Source organism: Bufo gargarizans, chromosome 3 (genome assembly GCF_014858855.1).
Source record: "Bufo gargarizans isolate SCDJY-AF-19 chromosome 3, ASM1485885v1, whole genome shotgun sequence".
In the NCBI taxonomy this organism is placed as follows: domain Eukaryota; kingdom Metazoa; phylum Chordata; class Amphibia; order Anura; family Bufonidae; genus Bufo; species Bufo gargarizans.
Genome location: NC_058082.1, coordinates 602,183,340 through 602,200,589, shown reverse-complemented (window position 1 = coordinate 602,200,589; position 17,250 = coordinate 602,183,340). Strand labels below are relative to the sequence as shown.

General features: G+C 43.5%; 1 protein-coding gene across 1 annotated transcript in view; it reads right to left on the bottom strand.

The window, feature by feature from the left end:
• Positions 1 to 589: 589 nt before the first annotated feature.
• Positions 590 to 17,250, bottom strand: part of RIOX2 (ribosomal oxygenase 2) — a 31,526-nt gene continuing 14,865 nt past the window's right edge. Inside the window, exons 5-10 of the mRNA XM_044287800.1 lie at positions 17,121 to 17,224; positions 15,612 to 15,714; positions 8,324 to 8,510; positions 7,114 to 7,199; positions 4,562 to 4,654; positions 590 to 2,113 (exon numbers count right to left, since the gene is read on the bottom strand). Coding sequence (XP_044143735.1) covers positions 1,943 to 2,113; positions 4,562 to 4,654; positions 7,114 to 7,199; positions 8,324 to 8,510; positions 15,612 to 15,714; positions 17,121 to 17,224 — 744 coding nt within the window. The 3' untranslated portion in view covers positions 590 to 1,942. The remainder of the gene's footprint in view (positions 2,114 to 4,561; positions 4,655 to 7,113; positions 7,200 to 8,323; positions 8,511 to 15,611; positions 15,715 to 17,120; positions 17,225 to 17,250) is intronic.

The following is a 17,250-nucleotide window of genomic DNA, read 5'->3' as shown; positions in this document are numbered from 1 at the left end:
TTCCTGTCCTGATGAAGCAGTAGGCCAAACATGCACCAAACAACTCCATTCATTATCTATAGGACCGCGGTAAACACAGAGAACAGCACTCCGCTATTTACAGGGGACAATTTTCTTTTATACTTGGAACAACCCCTTTAAGAGGACTTGATATGTAAGATCTCAATGCTTCCCAGTTGGTCACATCTGTAGAATCAGGATAAGGGTAACACTTTAAAGGAGTTCCCTAACCAATTAAAATGTTTACCTTACCAGTCCTGACCTGCTCCTCTGCTGATGCCTTCACGGTCTCAATCACTGGCTGCAGCAGTGACCTCAGGGGTGACGACATGACACTACTGGAGCCCAGCGGGGTAACAGGGAAGCGGTGGCACCGGAGCGACAGAAGGCTGGTAAGGTATTACTCCTTTTGTTATATTAGACGACTGTAAGTGGCTTGTAGAATATTACAAGGGGTTGCACAACTGCTGTAAAGGCCCATGTACATAGCATTGGCAGGACGGAGAGAAGTGGATCAGTTCCCCAATCAGGTTACAAACACCATATCTCAGTCTTTATAAAAGCAGCATGAAATAATCAGAAGTCACTTTATGCATTTATTGAACATGTACAGGATTAGAACATCAGCCACAGAAGTAATTCCCAGTTACAAATATTCACACCAATTTCAATAAAAGCAGCAATATTAAAAAATTCCAGTAATGGAAAACCATGGTGTCACAAGTAGCAGTATAGCGGTATACAACTAACAGGATGGTCCTAATGTAAGTTCTTATCTGAATAGAGACTGTATAGCAAGCATTAGCCCTCACATATTCCAAGGCACAAAGCAGAAGACAACACCATGCCCACTTGAAAGAACTAGATTTTTTTTTTATAAAAGTGCAGACATATGCATAGAAAATGTAAGGCACAATGGCTCTGCAATGTGTGAATAGGGCCTTACAGCAGCCCATACTCTGTCTATGGCACCCCAACCACATGCTGCGGTCATACAGTCATTGTACGTTTCCATTCTCTATTATCACTCCTACACATAAAGTAAAGGCGGATTTACACCGCACAATTATCGGGGCTGATTATCAGGAATAGACGTGTTGTGTGAAGAAACAATGAATGTGTATGAGGACGAGCGATAGCAGTAGCCATCATTCATCCCCATACAGTGGAGGGGATCGCCACAAGTAAATGCAGCTCTTTCCTCCACTGATCAGGCAATTATCTGGAAGGAACGTCCCTTTCTGAAAATTTGCTGCATGTAAATCCGCCTTAAGTGATTCCTATAACAGGTATCCACTGGGGAATTACCATAGCCACAGCTCACTAATGTGCCAGTCTACGTTCATCAAAGACAAGCCTACAATTTAAAGGTGTTGTCCTGCTTAGAAAAGTGGCAGAATGGATTTAAACATAAACAGCCCCACTGGTCTATGCTCCCTGGTTCCTCTTGACACAGTGGAGGTCACCGCTGTAGCTAGTGAATGGCTGCATGTCGAGAGGGATCATGAAATACAGACCAGGGGACTTTATAGAATCTATATGAAGTAATCAATAACAATTAGGTCAAAGTCAATGACAACCAAATTCACTCTCGATGCCTAAAATAGCATTATTTCCAAGTCAAGGAAATAATAATAAAACAAACTTGCACCCTGTAACCCACAAAAGCACATAAAGCTCCCAATTACGGAACCACTCTACTTGTGCTCCTGAAATTTCCTATTCAACTTTCTAACCTGCTTCTTCATATCATTGCCCAGGTCATTAGTTTCAAGAAAGTCCATCTTGGTGCAAAGGCATGATAAGAGATCAGTCCCAGGTTTCGTTCTTCACAGTCATATTATCCCACATAAAAATAAAAAACATTTCTTTCCTATTTTTTGTACCACATAATAATGATGGTGACAGCGCAGGTACAACGTAGTGATGACAAGCTCAGGGCTTAACCTTGAGCTGGGACAATTTCCAATAAACCCTCAGCCCACAGAGAAATAGCCAGGTTCTCCTTGTCACTGTCGTTCTCGAGAGGTAGATCCTTAACACACACCGACTTATCCTCCCACAAGCCTTTCAGTGCGTCCATGTAGGAAACTGGGAAACGTATACCACTCACCTGTAACGGAGAAGACAGGGTTACAAAATGCAGAGTCCTGTGCACACCACCAGAGATCCTCAGCTATGTCCACAGCCACCAAGAATGGCAGACTTGCATGGGAGATGTTGATATGGTTATAATTAATACATATTAGGGCAGGGTCCATGGTCATGTAGGTTTTCCAGGTGAGGTCTCTGGGGTTCTACGTTGATTATTAGTAACAGCAGCCTGCATACACTGGTACCTATCTAAGGAAATAGGCTGGAGAAAGCCGTGTGACTTCATGTGTACTTCAGCAGTCAGTGCCCTCTCTTCCACCAGTATGTGCAGGCAAGTAAAGATCTATATTGGGGCATCAGGGGTAAATAAAAAAATGTTAACTCTGGGGTTAATTCTGTGGTCTGGGATTTGAATCAAATTTTGGGGCCAGTTTCACTTCACAGGGGTGTGTATATGTCCAGATCATCCATGATGTCTGGCTCACTGTTGAGGCGTCATCCATAATGGTGACATCGCCTTGCCACAAAGTCCCATTGTGGCCTGCAGATATGATATCGTCATGGATGACACAACTGTCATGTTCTTGTGATACGATATCTGAAAGAGAATGGGTTCAGCAGTGGGGTCTCTTGCTGGTTTGTGGGTCGGTGGTCTGAAGTGATTTGGCAACCACTGTATTACAGAATTTCCGACCATCTACATCAGATTAAAAAGTCAGCTTCAGCAGGACCAGCCAACCATCTGAAGTGTATGGTGACCCACCAACGGCAGATGTCCGGGGAACGAAGGATCAGGCAGATGAATTTTAACATTCCCAATTGTTATTCTCAGGGGAGATAACTTGCTACCAGAGGTGTCCCTATTCATAGCACACGGACTCTCAGCCAAATCGACCGTGCAGATGTACGCATGGGTCAAAAGGGATAGCGGCCGATCAAGCATTCTACTGACAGATATTTAAAATGTATGGCCAGCTATACACTAATCCCACCAGGAGAATGCAATAAAGTGTTCATCTACAGAGAAAACGCATCCTGTAGCTCATATAAAATAAAATGATGGCATTTGGTGCCAACTTGACCCTTTAAAGGGATTTCCCAGGAAGAATTTTTATGTTCAGAAGGAATTAAAAAGGGATGTACTGTGGGTTTATATTGGTGTCCAATCCTCAGCATAGGTCCTTAATATTAGACTGGCAGGGGTCCGACTACCAGCACCCCTGCTGTTTGAAGAGGTAGCGGAGCTCTTGTGCTTCCAAATTATCTGTGAGTCATCTTGTGCAGTGTAATGAAGACTACAAGGGAGACAATGCGCAGGTAGTTCTGAAAAGGAGGTATCGCTCGCACGAGTGCCGCTACCTCTTGTAACAGCTAATCGGCTAGGGTGTTGGTGTTCTCTCTTTAAAATGCTGGTCATAACATATTTTATTAAATTCAGAAAGAAATTGATATTACACTTTTATTTCTATATCAAAGTCAGCATATTTTAATCTCCTATCTGGATGTATCTGATTATTAACACGAAGAGTATATACTTTGAGAAAAAGCCAGATTATAAGACAGACTTGTTACAGAAGCTACTGAACGCTAAAAAGTGTCCGATCACACGCAAGACGTGAAACGACAGCGCCACCCGCTGGATAATCCTCCAAAGTACTACTTCCTCCAGCTACACAGATCACGCAAAGCCAGTTTTTCTTTAAAGGCAGAAGAGGAAGCCTAACCCATAAAACACCAATATTTCCCCCATGGGAGAGATATTTTTCTTACTTTTACTCGCACTTAGGGAATTTTGCAAACATATATTAGCTGACTACCATAAAACAATATCAACAGGAGAAGAGATGTTGTATTTCTGCTGACGGCTTTTAAAGTTGTAGTCTCCTGTCAAAAACAACTTTGTAGAAACACAACTGGTCCCACTAGATTTTCCTTCCATCAGTGAGGCTAGCAGTGCTAGGTTAGGACTTGGACATTTTACATGTAGCTCTACTTATTTTGCTTAAAAAAATACAGACAGAAGATTATGTCCAAGTTCTCAAAGAAATGTAAAGAAAATGTAGGGTGAAAGGACACCATGATAGATAGAATAAAACTTTTCACTATTGCTGCCAAACCTATATCACAATAACCAAGCTTCTAACCCACCTGGTCCTCTCATGAACATTCACGTTTGACTAGAGTGAACCAACATTTTATCAATCTGGAGGTTGGGTAGCTATGTGTCTGAGCTGCTTATATCTCCGGACTACAGCGACTACACAAATATCCAGGGAGGGTAAAAGATCTTACCTGTCTGGGCTGTATACATGAGCAAGAACATGTGCTCCAATGGAAAATCAAATAAAGTGTAACCGTGCTTTCATAAAACTTCTGATACGTCATAGTGACATATCAAAGGATGGTGATGCAAACTGGTAAACCTCTTTAAGGGCTCCCAATAAGCCTGAACAGTTACAGTACTCACAGGAGGGCTTTCTTCATTGTCTGACACCATGTGCGTTTTCCTCTCATTTTTCACGGCATGGAAGACGTAAATCATTAACTCTTCTGAGGGCTTCTGTGGTAATAAACAGAACAAAAAAAAATGACTCTTACACGGCTCAGTGGCTAAAACACACCACATACTGTGGACAGTAGTGTTAGCACCTGTATGAACCTTCCAAGGCAAAGGTGCAGAATTTAATTCTCCCATAGAAACACCCTGTAACCACAAGAGGGCGTCTGCTGTGTCTGGAGGAAAGAAGGTTTCTCCATCGACACAGAAGGAGATTCTTTACTGTAAGAGCAGTTCTCTGCCAGATGACGTTACTAAGGCCGATTAGTATGAATTCCTTTCCTCATGTCAGATTTAGGGTACCTACACACGGGTGCAGGTTGTGTAAAAGAATTTCCGTGTGGACTTCTGGGCATATCCGCACCAAAAACTGCACATGTTAGGGCTGTATTACACCAACAGATTATCTGACAGATTTTCTGACAATCATTGGTCAGATGGCCGTTTACACACACAGATCTTTTGTTATACACACCATCTATTGGTCTGATTGGACAGATAATCTGCTGGTGTAATACAGCCCTTACTTGCAGTTTTTGGTGCAGATTTGCTGCAGATGTCACACTTTGCATTGCAAAGGGTGAAATCTGCACCAACAATCGACAATATCATTTCTAAAGTCGCACAGCAGGTCAATTTCTGCACGGAAGAATAAAGCAAAGTCTACATGACATTTGTCAAATTTCATACACTTTGCTGGTACTGTATGACGCTGTGGTTACCGAATAGTCTGCAGTTACCCTTAGGGTGCAGGTTGAGAAACAGAATAATTTTTGTGAGGATCTTCTCCATGTTTCTACATTAAAAAATGCATTTGTTACTTGCGACTTTTCTTGTGGATTTACCGCAGATTTCCCACTTTAGGGTGAAATCCGCACAAAAAAAACTAAAACTAATTGCATAAACAATTGACATGTTGCGGATTTCTAAACCTACCCAGAAGGTCAATTTCCTCACGGATACCAAAAAAGCAAATCGTAGGAGAAATGCACGTAATCCGCAACATGTGCAGGCGCCTTACTGTAGAGGTGAGAAGGAATTTTTCTCAGGTTCAATACCGTAGGAATATAGGTTGGACTTCATGGCCCTGATTAACCTTGCCAACTACATAACTATGAAAGGGTTGTACTGACTGGACAGTCCCATCACACCCTGCAATCAGCAGATCACCTCCGCTCCAGACTAATTAACCCTTGTTGATCAGCTGACTTCACCGGAGAATCTTATATGGCGCCCGTTCAAGTGAACAGGTGACAATGCTCTACTGTACATGGATATCTGAAGCCCTGCGGAGCAGGACCCAATCTTTTAGCTGCCCTCGATACTGACTCACACAGGGAGGTCCTGGGAAAGACGTATGGAACAACCACCTTACTGCGCTTCTACCACACCATGCTATTACTCCTGCTGGTTACAGTTCATATACCACCAAACCCGTGTCCCATGTGTCCATCTCATGACCAGGACAGACAATGATGATGGCTCACCAAGTGACAGCAAGCAGAGCTCTAATAATTGGACAGTAATGAGCCAGGACAGATTTTTATCCACTGGAAGTAAACAGTGAAAGCAAACAGAGATCTTTAAAATCATGAGAAACTGATAACGAAAGGATTTTGGAAAATTTCATAACTAACAATTAAAATCTTTATTTGCAGAAATGGTAATTCACCTTTATTGTCAATGTGAAGGTGGGTTTAATGGGGCCGAGCTAAAGCCAATTGTTGGGAAGGAAGCGTCCCTTCCCAATCAGTGGAGGCGAAGAACTGCATTTACATGCAGCGATCTCCTCTACAGTATGAAGACGAGGGATTGCTACTGGGATCACGCGTCCTCATACAGCTGTACTCTTTCTGGGCAGCAGATCGCAGGTTAGACAGCACCATCTGCTGCCCCGAAGCCATGATCAGTGGTGCCTGCACAAACGACAGGTTCACCCGATGAATGAGCGTTTCACTCGTTCATCGGTGGCACATTTAGACGGGCAGACTGTCAGGAACGAGCATTCGCAGGAACGTTCGTTCTCGATATTCTGCCCGAATATCAAGCCTTGTAAATCCACCTTAAGAGCGCTACAAGAAATAGCTGCACGTCAAAATATCCAATATTACAGAGGATCAGGGGCATAGCTATAGGGGTGCAGAGGAGCCTGAAGGGGCCCAAAGACCCTTATGCCACATAAGAAGACACCGGTATTATAGAAAGTGCATGCTGGTTAAGTCACACCTCCGGCTGGAGAGAAGGGGTTAGGTTAAGAATTCGGCTTGGGGAGGATGGGTGCGACCGTTCCAATGTTTGCCTCAGGCAGCACGAAGGCTACGTGCTTCCCTGCCCCTGGCCACAAAGTACCTCTTGCACCAGGGCCCATGAGCCTTTAGCTACATCCCTGCAGAGGTTGATACTTTACACTGAATTCCTATGGTGGGTGCCTGAAATCCATAAGATGTAATTAAGGTACTTACCAGCGTTTCTGGAACGTAGTCCACAGTCATGGCTGCATAATCTTTGTACTGAAGTTTGATTGTGCTGTTGAGGTTTGGCGGGCCATCTACAAATACAACAAAATAAGCCTGGTAGTGTTAAAGACAAAAAACAGGTAATAATAGACAAAAAAGATCACATTATAGAAAGCTCAAAAAACAAAATGGCTGCACACTGTTCTATATACAAACAATAGAGCTAAGAAATGGGGGTCATTTTAGATAAAAGTGGTACAATACCGACTATAAATGAGTAATGAAAGCTCTTAGCGCACATACGTGTCGGGCCCATCTACCAGGCGTCAAGGTGGCTTCCGCAGATGGGTCCCTAACACTAAATATATTGCCTCTCTTTGGACTTACTTAAGCCTACAATATTCATGGCAGTGTAGGAACCAGCTACAAACGTACTCTACTCAGAAGTCCCAGGTCCAAAGTGAGGCAGTATATTTAGTATTAGGGACCCATCTGCGGAAGCCACCTTGACGCCTGGTAGATGGGCCCGACACGTATGTGCGCTAAGAGCTTTCATAACTTTTTTATAGTCGGTATTGTACCACTTTTATCTAGAATGACCCACAATTTCTTAGCTCTATTGTTTGTATATAGAACGGTGTACAGCAATTTTGTTTTTTGTAATTATGTTTGTTTCATGGATATGCACCTGTGATTCTGAAGGTTCTAGTCTAAATTTTATCGCATCTATAGAAAGCTCGCCATAGAAATATTATTCTATGAGTGTATTATGATGACTGGTGCTTGCGGACATGTGCATATCAAAGAGTCAAAGAGTCTGCAAAGACTTGGTTTTGGTAAATTCTTCTATTACACCATGATATAACCATTCTGGAGCATCTTTGTTCCATTCCTCTGTAATTCCTCCTAGAAAATGTGAGGGTTGCCGTTTGGGTGTGTATCCTGACACACCGTGACATGGTCCAATCACTGGTGACCGTGCCAGATTGTGTGGAGTTTGACAAGGAAATGCCAACACCCAGTGTTTAGTGCTTTGACACGAGTAACAAAGGAACGTCATAGAGTATTAGTTCAACGAATATATAATTCAGAATTGCTATTTTATGGGGAAAACAAGTATTTACTAAAACAAGTCAGAAGAGCAGAAAAAAATAACAGGCAGGTACAAAGCAGAAACCTTAGCTTAAGACAATAGAAGACATTTTGCTTGTCGGACCTGGATTCCCATTTGTTCCGTTCTTCTCCTGATTTGAGGAATCCTCATCCAGATAAGGTGGCAATCTGTTCCCCATGAAGTCCCGCAGCATTTCACATGAGCGCAGTTGGCACTTGCCCTCTATCCTCTTGGCTAAATCTGACATGAGACCACTGAGGGTGCCAGCTGCTCTGCTAGGGTCCAGGCACTGGAAGAGTCAGGGGAGAGAGATTAATTGATAAAACAAGGAAAATCTGTTTAACCCCTTCCTGCTGAGTGCTCTGTGAGTTACACTCAGTGCTGTAGTAGTACATCACAGTGATAGAGAGGGTTCAATAGCCGGGCCTGTGCCATCTCATGCAGGTGCCAGCTGTATTAGCTGCCAGCTTCGTTCACATCACCGTTCAGCCTTTCCGTTCTCGGAGCAGGAGAACGGAAAGGACGGAGAAGGCACATAACTGACGCCAAACGGAGCCCTTAGGACCCCATAGACTATAATGGGGTCTGTTATGTTTCCGCTCAGAAGATGATTTTTAAGCGGAGACAACAGTCCTGCATGCACAACTTTTGTCTCCGCTTAAAAATCATCTTCTGAGCGGAAACATAACGGACCCCATTATAGTCTATGGGGTCCTAAGGGCTCCGTTTGACTCAGTTTGGTGTTAGTTATGTGCCTTTTCCGTCCTTTCCGTTCTCCTGCTCCTAAATGGAAAGGCTGAACGGTGATGTGAACGAAGCCTAACACCCTGCTCTCACTGCCAGGATTGAGCAGTGGTCTGAAGGGCCCCGGTCCTGCCAGGTTTCAGCTGTTATTACACCTTGCCTGTAACAATCCCTATACGCTGTATTACAGAAGTATTAGAGTGAATAGTACAAGTTCCCTAAGGGGACTAAGAAAAATTTAAAAAAGTTGAATAAAGTTTAAAAAATAAAATAAAAATTATATATATATCCAATCATCAGTGCTGCCAGTGTCAGACTGTGCAGGGTCACAGCCTCAACTGGTAACCCCCGGCTGGACCTTCATTGCAGACTTCTGGCAATTCATTCATAAACTTCTAGTAGTAATAATGCAGGAACGGAACAACATAGAGTCATAAGAATAGATGATACAGAATTATTATTACATGGGGAATGAAAGTAGTTAAAAAAAGACATGTCCGGAGAGGCGACAGATGGCAGCTAACAGCCTATATTCTGTCCTTCTGCAGAAACTGAAAAAAGAAGGCCAACACAAGAAATGCACATTTTGTTTTGTTTGTTTTTTGTTTTTACTGTACTTTTTAAGGGCAAGTGTTTTGCGCTCCTATGGTATTTCTGTGCCCGCCACCAGATCGATAACCTAGAAGCATATAAGTAAATTGCCAGATACATGTAAAAGCTTTAATGAAATAACGTAGGAAAAACTAAAAAAGGTAAATCCAGAGTTAAACCTATCTGAGACAACCACCCAAAACTGCAATAAAAAAAATGTGGTCTCCTGGGGGGTGGTCCTCTCAAAGAAGATGGTCCATATGCACAATATGTAGGGGAACTAAAAATCTGTCTATTCCATTCTAGGAAATTTAGTCTGGAAAAGAGGGTGCTCTCCTTTTTGCCTCAATGTTTTAAATATCACGATATAAATATTTTTGTTCTTCTGGAGCGCCCTTTTTCAGCGCAGTACATGCAGGTCTTTTAAGTCTCTGTCGCATGCGCCATTAATCCAGGCGTGGGCTACAGAGAGCCACATGCGCTGCACTGATTCAACGCTCCAGATCCCAGTCTCGTTCTCCCTCCTGTCTGCCTCCTCACGGGTGTGTCGGGGGGGAGCAGGGGGTGGAGAGAGCACTGCTGCAGCGTAGCCCTGCACATGGCCAAGAACCAGGGCATCTAATACTGAAGGAGGGTATGTCTCCCCCGACACACCGCTGATGGAGCACTGCTGCATGCTCCTGCACCTCAGGCTCCAGCTCCTACTCACAGCTCTCCCGCAGCTCCATCTCTATCTCCCCTGTGAAAGCTCCAGGCCAGGAGAGCCGAAAAGCAGCAGATACCCTCCTCCATTCCTCTCTCTATATATATTATACACCCTCCACCAGTCCTCCATCCATATACATTGTATATGCTCCTCTATTCCTTTCTCTCTATACAGGGAGTGCAGAATTATTAGGCAAGTTGTATTTTTGAGGATTAATTTTATTATTGAACAACAACCATGTTCTCAATGAACCCAAAAAAACTCATTAATATCAAAGCTGAATATTTTTGGAAGTAGTTTTTAGTTTGTTTTTAGTTTTAGCTATTTTAGGGGGATATCTGTGTGTGCAGGTGACTGGTACTGTGCATAATTATTAGGCAACTTAACAAAAAACAAATATATACCCATTTCAATTATTTATTTTTACCAGTGAAACCAATATAACATCTCAACATTCACAAATATACATTTCTGACATTCAAAACAAAACAAAACAAATCAGTGAACAATATAGCCACCTTTCTTTGCAAGGACACTCAAAAGCCTGCCATCCATGGATTCTGTCAGTGTTTTGATCTGTTCACCATCAACATTGCGTGCAGCAGCAACCACAGCCTCCCAGACACTGTTCAGAGAGGTGTACTGTTTTCCCTCCTTGTAAATCTCACATTTGATGATGGACCACAGGTTCTCAATGGGGTTCAGATCAGGTGAACAAGGAGGCCATGTCATTAGATTTTCTTCTTTTATACCCTTTCTTGCCAGCCACGCTGTGGAGTACTTGGACGCGTGTGATGGAGCATTGTCCTGCATGAAAATCATGTTTTTCTTGAAGGATGCAGACTTCTTCCTGTACCACTGCTTGAAGAAGGTGTCTTCCAGAAACTGGCAGTAGGACTGGGAGTTGAGCTTGACTCCATCCTCAACCCGAAAAGGCCCCACAAGCTCATCTTTGATGATACCAGCCCAAACCAGTACTCCACCTCCACCTTGCTGGCGTCTGAGTCGGACTGGAGCTCTCTGCCCTTTACCAATCCAGCCACGGGCCCATCCATCTGGCCCATCAAGACTCACTCTCATTTCATCAGTCCATAAAACCTTAGAAAAATCAGTCTTGAGATATTTCTTGGCCCAGTCTTGACGTTTCAGCTTGTGTGTCTTGTTCAGTGGTGGTCGTCTTTCAGCCTTTCTTACCTTGGCCATGTCTCTGAGTATTGCACACCTTGTGCTTTTGGGCACTCCAGTGATGTTGCAGCTCTGAAATATGGCCAAACTGGTGGCAAGTGGCATCTTGGCAGCTGCACGCTTGACTTTTCTCAGTTCATGGGCAGTTATTTTGCGCCTTGGTTTTTCCACACGCTTCTTGCGACCCTGTTGACTATTTTGAATGAAACGCTTGATTGTTCGATGATCACGCTTCAGAAGCTTTGCAATTTTAAGAGTGCTGCATCCCTCTGCAAGATATCTCACTATTTTTGACTTTTCTGAGCCTGTCAAGTCCTTCTTTTGACCCATTTTGCCAAAGGAAAGGAAGTTGCCTAATAATTATGCACACCTGATATAGGGTGTTGATGTCATTAGACCATACCCCTTCTCATTACAGAGATGCACATCACCGAATATGCTTAACTGGTAGTAGGCTTTCGAGCCTATACAGCTTGGAGTAAGACAACATGCATAAAGAGGATGATGTGGTCAAAATACTCATTTGCCTAATAATTCTGCACTCCCTGTATATTATATACCCTCCTCCATTCCTCCATCCATATACATTGTATACCCTCCTTCATCTCTATATATTATACACCCCCCTCCAGTCCTCCATCCATATAGGGTTGTTGCAGGTATCGAAATTTCGATACCCAATCGATACTTTTGTCCCGGTATCGATACGATACCGGGATTTCAGTTTTTTCGATACTGGGCTGCGCTTCTGCGCAGTCTAGTATCTCTGAACATGAGCGCGCTGCTATCGGCGTGCTCATGTTCTCTCAGCAGCACAGGGAGAAGAAAGCTGTCCTCCCTCCCCCCTGTGCTGCTGCCGCTGCCACCAATGAGAAGAGAGGGGCGGAGGAGGGGCGGGCACACTGCGCCACCAATGATAGGACTATTCCCATTTCCCACACAGAGCGGCGCCCAGCGATGTCTCAGCACTCACCATTATTCCTGGGCGCCGCTCCGTTCGCCCGCAGTGCCCCATTACTGTCTCCTCTCCTGCGCCACATGCTGTTGATTACTATCGGAGCGATGGGAGGGGACATCAGCTTCACTAGTGGGCGTTCCTTCTCCCTGGCTGAAGCGCTGTCCAATCGCAGCGCAGGTAGAAGGAACGCCCACTAGTGAAGCTGATCTCTCCTCCCATCGCTCCGATAGTAATCAGCAGCATGTGGAGCAGGAGAGGAGACAGTAATGGGGCACTGCGGGCGAACGGAGTGGCGCCCAGGACTAATGGTGAGTGCTGAGACATCGCTGGGCGCCGCTCTGTGTGGCCTGAAACTTAGTCTGGACCCAGGAAAAGTAGTCAGTCAGTCTTTAACACAATACAGAAGGCGGGTGCCGGCAGCAGAATTGCATTGCCGGCACCCTGCCCCTGACAGGGAGCTGCGATCAGAGGCAGTTAACCCCTCAGGTGTGGCACCTAAGGGGTTAACTGCCGCTGATCTGCCAGTACCCCCTCCTGTATAAAGGGGTAATTATCATTGGTGGTGCAGTGTGCCCCCCCCCCCCCAACCCCCCATCCCATTAAAATCATTGGTGGCACAGTGCGCCGGCCCCTCTCAACCCCCCAGTATTAAAATCATTGGTGGCAGTGGCCAGAGGGACCTCTCCCCTCCCCCTCATTGGTGGTGCAGTGGCAGCTTCTGATCGGAGCCCCAGCTGTGTAAGCCTGGGGCTCCAATCGGTTACCATGGCAGCCAGGACGCTACAGAAGCCCTGGTTGCCATGGTAACATCCCTGATGCTGTGTGCACAAAGCACAGAGCAGCAGGGACAGTGTAAAGTCCTATTCACCCTAATAGATCTCTATCAGGCTGAATAGGACAAGGGATGAAAGATCCCAGGTTCTAGCCCCTAAGGGGGAAATAGTTATTAAATAAAAAGTAAAAAAAAAAACCCCCACCAAAATATGAAGTATAAATCACCCCCTTTTCCTAATTTCACATATAAAATATATAAATAATAAACATATTACATATCGCCACGTCAGAAAAGTCCAAACTATAAAAATATTTTAAAAAGTCTAGGTGGTGAACGCCGGAACAGTAAAAAATAAATAAAAACTGCGATTCACCATTTTTAAAAATGCGGAATGCACGTGGCTTTTTTGGTTTATTTTTTTCCGCGTGGTATCGAATGGTATCGAGTATCGCAATACTTTTTCATGGTATCGAAACCGAATAAAAAAAATTTGGTATCGCAACAACTCTACATCCATATACATTGTACACCCCCCTCCAGTCCTCCATCCATATACATTGTATACCCTCCTCCATCTCTATATATTATACACCCTCCTCCAGTCCTCCATCCATATACATTGCATACCCTCCTCCATTACTCTCTCTCTATATATTATATACCCTCCTCCATCTATATACATTGTATACCCTCCTCCATCTCTATATATTATACACCCCCCTCCAGTCCTCCATCCATATACATTGCATAGTGCAGTGACGGCGACCCTTCTAGAGACCGAGTGCCCAAACTGTAACCCAAAACCCACTTCGTTATCGTGAAGTGCCAACACAGCAATTTAACCTGAATCCTACAGTCCAGTGTAGTCTATCTTCCATGTACTTTATCATTTAGCTATAATATCCTGCCTACATTCAGTGCGCTGCCTGTGCTGTTTATAGTGCGCCCTGCGCTGCTGATTGGCAGGAAAAGGCATATTGGTACACCACACCATAGACTTTTTCAAGGGTGCAGGTGCCCACAGAGAGGGCTCGGAGTGCCGCCTCTGGCACCCGTGCCATAGGTTCGCCATCACTGGCATAGTGCATACCCTTCTCTATTCCTTTCTCCCTATTATACACCCTCCTCTAGTCCTCCATCCATATACATTGCATACCCTCCTCCATTACTCTCTCTCTATAAATATTATATACCCTCCTCCATCTATATACATTGTATACCCTCCTCCATCTCTATATATTATATACCCTCCTCCAGTCCTCCATCCATATACATTGCATACCCTCCTCCATTACTCTCTCTCTATATATATATTATATACCCTCCTCCAGTCCTCCATCCATATACATTGCATACCCTCCTCCATTACTCTCTCTCTATATATATATATTATATACCCTCCTCCAGTCCTCCATCCATATACATTGCATACCCTCCTCCATTACTCTCTCTCTATATATATTATATACCCTCCTCCATCTCTATATATTATATACCCTCCTCCAGTCCTCCATCTATATACATTGTATACCCTCCTCCATCTCTATATATTATATACCCTCCTCCAGTCCTCCATCCATATACATTGCATACCCTCCTCCATTACTCTCTCTCTATATATATATTATATACCCTCCTCCAGTCCTCCATCCATATACATTGCATACCCTCCTCCATTTCTCTCTCTCTATATATATTATATACCCTCCTCCATTACTCTCTCTATATATATATATATATTATATACCCTCCTCCAGTCCTCCATCCATATACATTGTATACCCTCCTCCATCTCTATATATTATATACCCTCCTCCAGTCCTCCATCCATATACATTGCATACCCTCCTCCATTACTCTCTCTCTCTATATATATTATATACCCTCCTCCATCTATATACATTGTATACCCTCCTCCATCTCTATATATTATATACCCTCCTCCAGTCCTCCATCCATATACATTGCATACCCTCCTCCATTACTCTCTCTCTCTATATATTATATACCCTCCTCCATCTCTATATATTATATACCCTCCTCCAGCCATATACATTGCATACCCTCCTCCATTACTCTCTCTCTCTCTATATATATATATTATATACCCTCCTCCATCTATATACATTGTATACCCTCCTCCATCTCTATATATTATATACCCTCCTCCAGTCCTCCATCCATATACATTGTATACGCTCCTCCAGTCCTGCCTCTAATGCATATTTGCACCCCTCAATACACAGTGCACTTCTGACAAAAATAAATAAAATCAGAAAGTTATTGCCAGAAAAAAAAAGCAAAAACAAAAAAATCGAGATTATAATCAATAGTCGTCCATAAAGTTCAAACAGCTGAGATTATTTTTTTTCCCATAATCACCCAGCGAGATATATAAAAGCAGGTAAAACTATGTGAAAAGGATGATTACCAGTAACTGTTGACGGGGGATGCCTTTCCGCAGCTCCACATTTTCCTTTGCAGCATCTTGCAGTAAAGCAGGCATCAGGTCCTGCAGGTAATCTACCCAGGAGCTATAGAGACAGAAGTGGAAAGAACATAAGCTACAAAAAAATGATGGCGAAGACCAAAAAACTAAACAAAACTGGAAATACACTAAATACAGTGAAACCCTTTAATCCAACTGCAAACTCTCATCATTCGGCATTTCTTTTCACCTAGAAATGCAATATAACGTGGAAATTCACACAACACTGAGCAGAAAGGACTAAATGGATACATTAAGCTACTGCTAAAAAGAAAAATGTAAATAATAGAATTTGATAATGTGGCGCCATCTGCTGGAGGAAGGGGCCAAAAGACTCAGAAGTCCAATGTTGAGCTCCTGCTCTTGAATATAGGATTATTGCACTTTCATCCTGGGGGGAGTAACTTATTACCAACCCAACTGCAGCGCCCTTTGTCTGTCTAAAATTCTTTTCGTCCCAACTATTAATACTTCAGAGAAAAAAAGTGTTCTAAACAGCCGTCCCTGTACCGCAAAAAGCACCACTGCGATCACTACGATAGGTGATACACATCACAAAGTCAGGGCAATCTCATCTCATGTGCTATGGAGGCTATCCGTAGATCCATCCTGTGGGCTTCCTTTCAAGCTGCCTCCTGCGTCCATTGGCTATGGAGACTTTCGGGCAATTTTTTTTATGACTGCATTTTACTAATTTTGGGCTAAAAACTGTTTTTTCATTTGGTCTTTATAAAAAATGTTTAGCCGTTTCTGAGATACAAGGATTAAAAACCAGTCTGTTTGCAAGCTGTCACTTAGTGCTTTCTTTGAATCCTGTCATCCCACGGCTCATGTGTAGCTCTCATCTCTGGTCTCTTGACCTCATAAACACTCATTATAGCTCAATTCTTACCAAACATATACGTGTTTATGAGGTCAGGAGATCAAAGATAAGAATTACACATGAGCCTCAGATGACGGGATTCAAAGAAAGCACAAAGTGACAGCTTGCAAATAGACTGATTTTTAACTCTTGTATCTCAGGAACGGCTGAACGTTAGTTTTTAATAAAGACCAAATGAAAAAATCATGTGTAGCCCAAAATGAGTAGAAAGCATTCATGATAAAATAAAATGCTTTTAAGAAACTTTAATTAGTTTGTAGCTATTGCAAAAAGGGATTGGGGGGGTGAAGAGGTTCTGCAGCAGTCGAGACAATGAATGGAGAGCTTCATACACATAGCATGGCACCACGATTTAAATGAGGTGTGGGATGGGCGAGGCTGATGAAGGCAAGAATGCTAAAGTGGGCGAAGGAAGGTGGTGGTGGTGGGGGCGTACGACGCAGACCACTCCAGTAATGGAGACGGCCTATCCTGATATGTATTATACACAATGCATAAACTGCCAGTGACTAGCATTAAAGAAACATAAAGCACAGACGTGCCTCCCGCTGGCAGGAGACCATATTTACCTGTTCTGGTAGGTGCTGATGGTCACATGTGTGGAGTGCGGGGAGCTGGCAGGGGTGTCAGCTTGATGAATCGTTCCTCTGGGAAAATACAGCATTTCACCTTCCTACGACAAAAAGGAAACACGCTGCC